The sequence below is a fragment of the Python bivittatus genome, unplaced genomic scaffold, assembly GCF_059951505.1.
Source record: "Python bivittatus isolate LINGU-HERP-01145 unplaced genomic scaffold, Pbiv_v1 ctg000200_np1212, whole genome shotgun sequence".
Classification (NCBI taxonomy): domain Eukaryota; kingdom Metazoa; phylum Chordata; class Lepidosauria; order Squamata; family Pythonidae; genus Python; species Python bivittatus.
Genome location: NW_028277040.1, coordinates 13525158 through 13536190, shown reverse-complemented (window position 1 = coordinate 13536190; position 11033 = coordinate 13525158). Strand labels below are relative to the sequence as shown.

Below are 11033 nucleotides of genomic sequence, written 5' to 3'. Positions count from 1 at the left end.
GTTTGTGTTTCAATCACCTTGCTTTTCTGGGATCAATTTTCCAGGGACCTACTTAGAATTTTTGTCCTTTGCTGGTTTTCATTTGTTCTGCTTCCTGATCTAGAAAAGGTAACCCTTTAAACAGTTGGGGGATATCAAGGGTGGCTTGCTGTTTTTACTGCCTTCTCAGTCAGGATGCTTGAACAAGAAAAAAAGTAGGCTTCTCTTTTCACTCTCCTCCCTTCCCTCAGGCCGAAATGAGAATGCTACTTCAAAGTGTTCAAAGATTTCTCGTCACACCAAGGACTGCAGGAATGACTGTTGGCTTGAGTATGGTAGGGATACGCATGACTTTACTGCATGTGTTTCTCTACCCAGTTCCTCCTAGTTCATTTCCTGGCCCAATTCACACATCAAGCCAACTGTTTCATTAAGCCACAATTGGCTACATTCATGCATTACATTTAAGTCAAAACCAAACAGGCTACAGCTTGGCACAATGTGTACCAACTTTCTGGAATACCTAAAGGCCTATCTTCTCCCATATGTGGGCCAGTTTGATGGTGAAGATCTTTTGAAGAGGCACTGCTTGGTCTACATCTAAGCTGCAGGTGGTTAGGAAATCAGAATGCCTAATATCTGCACTCAGACTTTGTATTCCATGTTAGGAAGGCCCCTCAACTTTTTATGTCCCATGCGTTGATCTTTTTTGTCCAATATTTTTTTGGCAAACTTGTTTGGTTACTGGATGAGTAATAGTTTTCCCTGCAGTGATTTCAGTACGTTCAAACTGTTGCTCTGTATGGTCTCATTTTAATCTTTTGTGTCTGTATGTGTACATGTGTGTTTTCAGACAAAACTTTTCTTGCATAGTCAACCTATTTTCTTCATAGAATTGTACAGCTATTCCAGTCTTCTACTGTAAAACTCAGTGCTACTTCTTGTATTTCTTATATACTCAGTGAAGGAAAGATAGATAAAATAATCACGTTTCTTTTTATTGATAGCACTGGAAATGGTCTGTTTGGAAGTACCCCTGCTATTTATTGCTATCTGTATTGTTTTCTGGCAAATTAAAAGGAAAAAGAGTCAGAAAGAAATGATATAAATTCTATAACACCACCTCCTGGCCCTATAGAGATGAGGCAGGGTAACTCAGCCACTTCTTCCCCTTTCTCCTTTTTGGGAGACAAACCAATTTCATAAAAGATAAATTAATCAAACTTTATTTAAAAAAAGAAAAAATGAAAAAGCCAAAAAGCTAATTTTACATTTTTTTTCTTTTTTTAAATAATCAAGCAAACATTCAGTGATAAAAGAGAAGAAAATACAGAATGGTTCGCACCTCAGGAACCATCAGTGACTTAAAAGGAGCTTCCATAGAGAAATATAAAGGAAAATAAAAGGCTTGGGACAGATCATAACATGATGCTAGTCTTCTAATTTAGAGGTTGTAATTTGCATAAAACAGATAAGAACTGAGCTTGTACAAATACCAGGGACAAAATAACCAGACTTTACACACACAAAGAGAAAATAAAAGTTAATATTATGCAATGCTTCTAGCTAAACCTTTTTAACCTATCCTTTCAAAAATAGTCCTTTTCCTAAAACAGATTTCCATCTGTCTCATTTCTTCCTGGAAAGCCCTTCTAGATCCCTGAGGATTCTAATCACTTAATTCTGAAGATGCTGAGGAGATAGAAGGTGCCCCATTTCTTCTCTCAGCCTGTTTCCAAGTTCTGCCTTGATTTAAATCAACCCATATAGTCATTTATGGAAATGGGAGTAATCCCATCATCTCTAGTCACACCCCGCTCATCCCTCAGTCATCTTGAAGTATATTGAATCTCAGACACTGTTGGCTGTAAGTGAACATGGGGTAGGGTTTTCCTGAACATTCACTATATACCCACATTATTGCTTTCTTTCTTTTTTTTAAGGCAAAATTCAGCTTCTCTAAATCATTGTATTGTTAATGAATTTTGGTGGAACGATCTTGAGAGATTGCAAGAGTCACAAAAAATGGGAGGGCTATAGGCTGCCTTTCACACCATTAATGAATAAATACCCATCATCAATGTAGTTTCACTCCCCTAGATTATCATTTGCTCCCAAAATGGTAGAATGTTTGGAAAAATTATGGAAGTTTACTAGAAATTCATTGATTATAATGGGTACATTAAGGTGCTGTTTATCTCCCACTAAACAACAAATTGGTTCTATTCATACTCTGTTGAACAGGGTTTTGAATTTCACTCCCAATTCAGATATTCAACTTTAGTATTAAATGGAAAGTGTTATGGTTTTATTCCTCTTCATGTCAAATCATATCAAAATATGTTTAGACTACTCACTAATTCAAATAATCTAAAAATAAATTAATAAACAGACTATAAATTAAAAGGACAAGAACTTGACTCAAAGCTCAGTGCAGCAAAGTATAAATAGTTTTGTAAAACACACTGCTGTTTCTAGGCATTATACCTGAATTTTGGACAAATAAAATAGGGCATATAGAACAATTCCTAATGTCCCGATTTCCCTATGTTGAATAGGGCAGTTTGCAGAGATTCTCCTTGTGTTCATTTCAATGTATATTGAAAAACCCATTGAAGCCAGGGTTGATATGCATAGCTTCATTCCTTTCATTCATATCTTATTCAGACACAACACCAGGGACATCCGCAGAGGGGGTATAAATGTTAAGATGGCTACCGCAACAGCATCATTGAAGCCCCATCCCCTTTTTATGTGAGTTGCTTCAATCACATGGTTGTCGTCGTCTTGACTGTTTTGATCCCTCTGCGGATGCTCCTGGGTAATACCTGAACTGCTTCATGACATTATTGTAATTTCTAAACAAAATGAAGAATTGAGTCTCAACTATACACCTCATATTAATCTAATTAAATAACAGCATTGATTAGTAATAATCTATCACTTTTCTTTATCAGTATCCACTGAAATATTACATAATTTAAATATATTTTCCTGTGAGCAGTGAAGCAAATTAACAATAGTTCCAGGTGTGTGATGCATTGATGCAGTCATTTACCCTACCAATTTAAAAGTAATAAAGGATAATTATACTATTTAATAATAATTTAGTGGGACTTCCATAATTAACTTTAAGCAACCAGAGAATTATGGTTACTCAACCTTCACCAACCTAAGTGTCTTGGACTACAATATCCATCTGTCCCAGACAGGATAGGGATTATTAGAATTGTAACCCAAAATGTCTGGAGTTGCCAAATTGTGAGGAACCGGAAATGTCAGAAATCTACTATAGCCATTTGTCATTACCATGTTATACGGTTACGTTTCACTGCTTTGTGTTCTTTATAAAAATATATTTTCTTTCAACAAATCTTAAGACACTTAATTTCAATTTTTAATTGCCCCCCCAATAATTTATATTTAGAAACAGCAGAACAAAACAGTTTGAAGAATGTTGAGACCAATTAAAAAGCAAGTCCTTAGAAATGAACAAGCAGACGAGGCAACCTATTTAGCACACCTTGCAGCGCAGAGAAATGCTAGCGCCTTCTTTGAGAAGTATGAGCGAAGTGAGCTTCAGGAATTACTTACCACTTCGTTCTGCAGCTGGTTGGCATCCAAAGACGATTTGCGTCATCCATTAGACCTTCCCAGTGGACTTCTGAGTCAAATGAGAAGCATCAATACTCAAATAGCGATTTTGCTTATGCCAGTGGAGCCAGGATTAGATTTGGACTGTCGGGAAATTCATCAAATGATCAGAGAGTTGGCTGTGGGCATTTATTGTCTGAATCAAATCCCTTCCATCAGTCTAGATGCCAATTACGATCAGAGTACTTCTTGTTCACTCCCTCCAGCGTATTTTGATACAAGAATAGGACAAATGTTAATTGCTGTTGACTATATGTTGAAAGCCCTGTGGCATGGGATATACATGCCCAAGGAAAAAAGGGTAAGGTTCTCTGAACTGTGGCGTTCTAGCATGGATATTGATCAAGATGGTGTTCCCCAAACAGAAAAAACGGCTGCTGCAGAGTTCTGTCAAGCTGGTAAGAAAAGTTTGTGTTGACATGTTTGTGACCACTGCATGAAATATAGCACAAGGTATAAAGGAAGTAATAATCAGGATGAAAACTGTGACACATATGACAATTGCACATATCTGATATATGCAAGTTATAAATACATATCAAGAAGCTTCCGGCACTCATGGCTGCCTGGCAAATGTATGCCTAAGTGAAAAAGACATATAGGACCTAGCCAATGGAGAGATCATTACCCCTGTTCTCCAACTCCAGAGATGCCACCCAGCATCACTCCCCATCTTTTACCCAGACACCAAGCTTAATAAAATCCCAGAGTGCCCAAAGCCAACCAAAGGCTGAGTGCCTAGTCCCAGACAATTGTTCAAGGTCCTTTGCAGTCACCAAGGCACTTCCAGCGGGATTTGTGGTGGCAGTCAGATAGGCTCTGACCAGACCTTCAGTGCCCACACTCATCAATTACTGGGCACTCCAGCCAGACAGCATGGGCTCTGCTCCTGGAAAAGCAGCACACTGTTGTGTAGCAGTGGTGCTTCCCAGAACTCTACACCCCCTTTTATCCACTACTCACTAGTCCACTGATTGTTCCTGTTGCCTTGTCTATTGAGCACCATCTCCAGGACTCCTTTAACTGTAAGTTCATTTTTAAGCTACCAAAATCTCTCTTCTTCTCTATACTTCAAAGCCTGTTTCCTCCTTTTTTCTGTCCTTTTCCATAGGTGCTCCATCTCCATTCGACATAGTTCTTTTCTTCAAACGTAGCCCTGCTCCCACCACATCTCTGCCAGATTCTTTTCACTTTCTCTGACCCCACATTTCACTGAAACAGTCAGAGGCTCCTTGGCCACCACCACTATAAGATGCCAACTTCCTCCTTTCCCAGCTCAGCAGCTCGCTGCCATGCTCCAAGGTTCTAACTCACTTTCTAAATTCTATACTTAATCCCACTCACTATTCATTGTTCCCCAGCATATCCCTTAATTATAACCTTTCCTAACACCCTCAAACATAGCTAAACAATTAGTGGCTCAATAATGAAATGCTACCCCAAGGCCATCTTAAAAAAATAATCTATAGGGTCCTTGGCCTATTTCCCTATGCCCCAAATTACTAACACATTCCCCTTACAGATTTGAACTTCAGGATGTATGCGGTAATGGAGGAGTCAAAAAGACATAGAACATAAAGAGTCTCTGTTAACCTCTTGGCCTTATTGGATACAATTGCTTAAACATCATACTCACACATTCACACTCACCAAGCCCCATTGCAATACTGGCCAGGTAATGCATGGGGTATTGGAGAAGATAGGGTGCTTGGCAGAAGGTTGCACGCACAGATGGGGTCTCCTGACAAGTCCTTGTACAGTCCTTCTTTTCATCTTGTGCCAGCAGTCCTCCATCACTTGCCACCTTGGCCACTGTTGTGCTGTTGCTGGCTTAAGTATGATTCACTGCCTTGTGGTTACTTTAGCTTCCTTATTTTTGTTTGGTATCATCTAGACTTGACTAGACTGGTTTTAACTGGTTCTACCTTGTTGTTCCTGTGCACACATGCCACTCTCTCTGGGCCCTTCCTTCAACATGGTGTTATTTTGGTTTTTCTGATATTCCCAAATGTGAGGAATATTTATACTAGCTCCTGAAGGAAATAGTCAAGCAAACAAAGAAAAATCTGATAGGAAGCAAACAGAGTCCACAAACATGTTTCTACCCTCGTTTCCATTCAGCCAGATGATTGCTGGCAAGGCTTTGAATAGTTAGAGATTTGAGGGCAAAATATTCTGACTATAACAACTGGGTTGTTCTGTAAGAGTAATTTCCTGGTTATTTTTTTTAATCAAACACTAGAATGCTTGGTAAGCATGCTAAACACAAAAAACATTATCATTAACATGAAATGTGGTCCTCTTGAGTTTAAAATAATACTCTGAAGTTTATAGGTTGGATTCAGACTAAGTCATCCTCAGAGAAGACACATTGAAATCTTCAAGACAAGTGAACCACATCTAATATAACTGCCATTGATTTCAATAGGTCACATTTCTAAACCTGACTAAGGCTGGACATTAATGAATATAACTGACATTTTTTTTCTTCTAAGAGACATATACATAGAGGATAGGATATATCTGTATTTTAATATGTTTATGTTTATTTAATATATTTATAGATCTTTTATGTGCATGTATATAATATAGGTCTAATAGATATTTCAAAAGAACCAGAGTTTCAAGGAATCTATGATGAAAACATGAATGAAGATCCAACTTACAATCCTAACAGCACAGAAGAAAAAGCCTTTTTTATGCAGTTTGCGGACCATATCATACTTAAGCTGATATTTGCTACTACAAAGATTCAACAGTATGAAAATGTGTTCCTGTTTGATGCAGCATACAACGTCTCTAATGCAATTAGAATGACCGAGGACCGCCTTGATGCTTTTTCATATCAGAGACTACAGCAGAGACTAGCTCTTCAACAAAAACTTGTGAAGAAACATCTAGAAAAAAAAGTAGACATTCGAAAGAACATAGCATACCTGAAGTTGATAAGCTTTCTCATCCCATTTATTGTTAATTTAAAAAGAAAAAATAAAGTTCCAAATTTAAACCGGCTTCTTCAGCCATATTCAGGTAAGAGTATGCTGTGTTTGTTGAAACAGATCTCTTCGTCAGACAACAAAATATGTGTAAGCCATTGAAAATGGTATCATTGAGCTGAAACACCTGGGTTGTACCATTAAAACTGTAGATGACAGTCACCCAGTCGTTCATGCCACAAACCACCCCACCAAAAAACGGTAAGAATAGACTAGAGTCTAATCCAGTGTTTCTCAACCTTGGGAGCTTTAAGATGTGTGGACTTCAACTCCCAGAGTTCCCAAGGTTGAGAAACACTGGATTAGACTCTTCAAATCCCAGCATGGCTCGCTGGGGAACTCTGGGAGTTGAAGTCCACACATCTTAAAGTTCCCAAGATTGAGAAACATTGGTCTAGTCTATTCTCTCCCTAGACAGGCCAGTTGCCACAAGGTGGAGCAGGGTTGTTTGTCTATTTGTTTCTTTAAGCAAGCTATTGAGGGGGCCTCAGAAACTGTAAGTAGCAATAAAGGGCAGAAATGGAGAAAGGATGACATGTATAACACTGGAACTTCCTTTATCATTTGTAGTCTGGAGCATGATAATACTACATTTTAAATAGTTCTGTCTTCCTAACATACCCCAGAAACTGATAAGATCCTTTACCTGCCCCAAGACAAGAACTGATGCTGTAGAGAATAACACCAACTCTGTTAGATTTCAGCATACAGTATGATTATTGATCCTGGATCTGTTGGGTGATGTTGCTATTACAAGCCAGTCTCTGAAAAGTCATCTGGGCTCCCCCTTGGTTGTGGGGTCTAGACTAAGATCCTGAGGCCTTGTCCTACCTTTAACCACTACTAGGCTGAACACGTAGTATACAGGAACTCCCGACTATAATTGTTATACCTCTGAGACTGAAGGGCTGGGCTGAGAGACAATCCTGCAAACTTCACCCTTAGTACTGCATGTCAAAAGCGGTATGACCTTCTAAATCACTCTCTTGGATTTTCCAGACCACATAAATAACTGAGTTACTGTACATGCAAAGTCTCATGTCCCGCTGCCTTGCTTGCAAATTAGTACTATAAAATGTTTCATATTTGGTAAAAATACTTTTGAACGTGAAGAAATACTCTCAGTGAGCAGAGATCTGGGACCAATAAGCTCTTTTTTTCCTCTTTTCAAAACACCCAAGGAGAAATGCAACGTTTTGTGGTGAAAGCCCACTTGGTCTCTCTTTTGGTTTTCAGATAGCATGGGTGTATAACAAAAAGGGGCTGTACTTAAAAAGATGCAGGTTTGGTGCGTTTTTAAAAAAGAACCCCAAGGAGTTAGGAACCCCTCAGAACAATCCAATGAGCACTGAAGAAACTCATTAGCCACCGAAAGCTGACCAGCTAGGAAAAAAATGAAAAACTGGGTGAAAAGAGAAGTGGGATGAAATTCTGTATCAGAAACTAACAAACATTTTACAGTTTTGGATAATTATTTTTTCTTTGTATGTTATTATTATTAATTTTAACAATAGGATACAACAAATAACAGATTGCTTTACTGCAGTTGATTCTTCTTTACTGTTTATGCCTACTGTTCTTTCAGTGGCCTACCTGTCCTGCTACAAATTTCAGTGAATTACAGAGGAAATTTTTATACCGCAGGTTCCTTTTTAATGTTTGCATTTACTAAAATGTACGCCCTTCATTATAAACTCATGAATTCTCTGAGTAGCCATGTATATTTTAGAAATGTTTAATTGTATAGAGATGGGTAACTTATTAAAATATGTTTGGGACCATAACTGCAATTTTTATTCATTTCCCCAGGCAAATAGACTTTTTTGGGCCATGTTTCAGAACTCCTTTCATTTGGAAATTGAGTTATTGAATTTATTTGAATACAATATACTTTAAAAATGCAAGCATACATTTACACATATTCATACAGTAGCATTTTCTTTGTTGTTATAGCAGTGACTGCCAGCTAAGCAGTTCTCTTCATTTGATGGAAATACTGAAAATTGTAGTTTCTAGAAGTTATCTGGAAAGTGTAATTCCTTTTTAAAAAATATTCATAACACAGATTGATCAACAGTGACAGTTACCATTCTAAATCAAACTCTGTTTTCGCTTTTTATAGATGACAAAGTTAAAACTGAACGTGAATTGCCCCCATTTTTGCTTGGAACAGATTTCAAGTGCCAACATTTTTTGTATGCCCAGAATCAGTATTTCCATCTCCATGGTGGTATTGAATTTGATATTGGGACTCCTTCACTTGAAGATATTTCAAAGGAGGTTAAGGTACCAAACTGTTTTTAAAAACAAAACAAAACAAACAATTGAACTAGTAATTATCACAGAGATGGATGGATGGATGGATGGATGGATGGATGGATGGATGGATAGATAGATAGATAGATAGATAGATAGATAGATAGATAGATAGATAGAATTACTAACTCAATTGTGGGCAGAGGCTTATTTGAGTTCAGTAGTAAGGTATTCAATACTTAGTCTGAAGGCCCTATTTCACAACTTGAGAGTTCTGGAAATCATCTTCACTGGAGATTAATATAGAAGCAACAGCTTCTACATTAAAACTTATTAATACTTTCTGCTAGCTGATACCCTCAGATCCAGATTTCTGTAATGGCCTTCAGGTCTCTGATGGAAGCTTAATTGGCCAAAATTAAACTTACCATACATACAAGAATATTTTCTGTTAACTGTCTCCATTTGCTCATTGTAATTGCTCTATAAATCAGCATGTAAATTATAATGCTATATAGAATGGTCCTCTCTAGAACAAAGGAAAACTTGGAAATATGTTGCAAAGTAGAGGTATAATATTTACAATAACAGCAAATCTATAGAGTTCATTTGTAAATGTCATCAGATATACTTAGCATTTTCTTGTTATAGGCTGCCTATGATGAAATGCACACATGTGCAATAAACCATCTTACTCAACTGCTGGACCCAGATGCACCCTACAGAGAACATTATCCCATACCAGTTATGGATTTTGATGGCAAAAGGTAAAGAGCATGCAGAAAGATTTCCGTTCAGTCTAAAAATTCACTAGATTAAGTTCAAAGTAGATGAGACATTTTGAGACCTTTAGGTACTCACATGCACTTATGTGAGTATAAGAAGTTATTGTTTCAAGTCAAATATTACTTTACATATGATTTTAAAAATATACTAACAATTAAGTAAAAATGCAGAAATTATTACAAATGCTGACAATCAGAAAGTGTTAAATAGAAAACAGAATTTCCACGTTCATTCTTTCATTCATTCATTCATTCATTCAAACATACACACACACACAACCCATACAGTCTAAATTCTCTCCGCAGAGCCATTGTCGTATGGAGTTTGACTAGGAATTGCAGGTTCAAATTTCTCACCAAGCTGTGAGATTTACTGAGTGATTTTGGATTCTTCTCTCTGAAATTACTAACAAGAGTTACAGTCAAGTTAAAACCCTATGATGGAGAACCATATATTCTATCAAGGAAGGGGAGATGGGATAAATAATAATTGTATTCTAGTGTATTTTAATTCATCTCATCTCTCCTTTAATGGAGGCATATGGATCACTAAATTGGTGCCTTCCAAATGGCTTGGATTAAAACTCACATCTTCAAAGCTGATGGGTAGAAAGCTGCAGCCCAAGTCATCTGGAGGGCATTGGGTTTGGCAAGACTGGTTAGATTGAATTAAATTAAGGCATACACAACATGTAGCCATCCACACTGCCATCCAAGTATTGGAGACTGCTAGATCCCCCAGTCCAACTGGCCTGTCCCAGACAAAGCAGGAATAGCTTTATTTAGGACTAACATATATGGATTGTGCTTAGTTGAGGGATCACCATTGTGCAGGTTCATTCCAAGGGCACTATGAAATATATAAGCACAATGTGATACATTAAAAGATTGGTTATTAATGTAATGTGGCTTCTTTTTTTAAACAGGTATTATGTAATTGGCATTGAACTTGAAGCTTTTTATATGCTTTTTAAAACTCAGTGGTGGGGAGCTGTCAATGAAATAATAAGCACCCTTAAACCAAAAAGGCTTCCATTAACTGATATTCAAGCAATGGAGCAATTCAAGAAAAGATTTGGCTACAGGAAAGCAATAAAATGTAAGGTATGTTCTTAAGGGTTTGATTATTCTACAGAACAAGTCTGTGAAAAACTATATTTATATTCTTATTGCAGTGGCTATTATTTCAAAGCAAATGTATTAATCAGCAAATCAAACTGATCCTTATTATTGTCCTTCTAACCCAACTTCTGTCCCCTTACTGCTAATGGGATGCTGTTCCTTACTGTCCTGTGACTTTCCTGCTTCTTACATTTCTGTTGGCCAGTTCATGCAAATACAGTACATCACTTTCTTTATTGGG

General features: G+C 37.4%; 1 protein-coding gene across 1 annotated transcript in view; it reads left to right on the top strand.

The window, feature by feature from the left end:
- The first annotated feature begins 3342 nt into the window (after positions 1–3342).
- ANKAR (ankyrin and armadillo repeat containing) overlaps positions 3343–11033 on the top strand; it is a 38915-nt gene continuing 31224 nt past the window's right edge. Inside the window, exons 1-5 of the mRNA XM_088135819.1 lie at positions 3343–4031; positions 6226–6663; positions 8752–8915; positions 9537–9652; positions 10597–10774. Coding sequence (XP_087991945.1) covers positions 3434–4031; positions 6226–6663; positions 8752–8915; positions 9537–9652; positions 10597–10774 — 1494 coding nt within the window. The 5' untranslated portion in view covers positions 3343–3433. The remainder of the gene's footprint in view (positions 4032–6225; positions 6664–8751; positions 8916–9536; positions 9653–10596; positions 10775–11033) is intronic.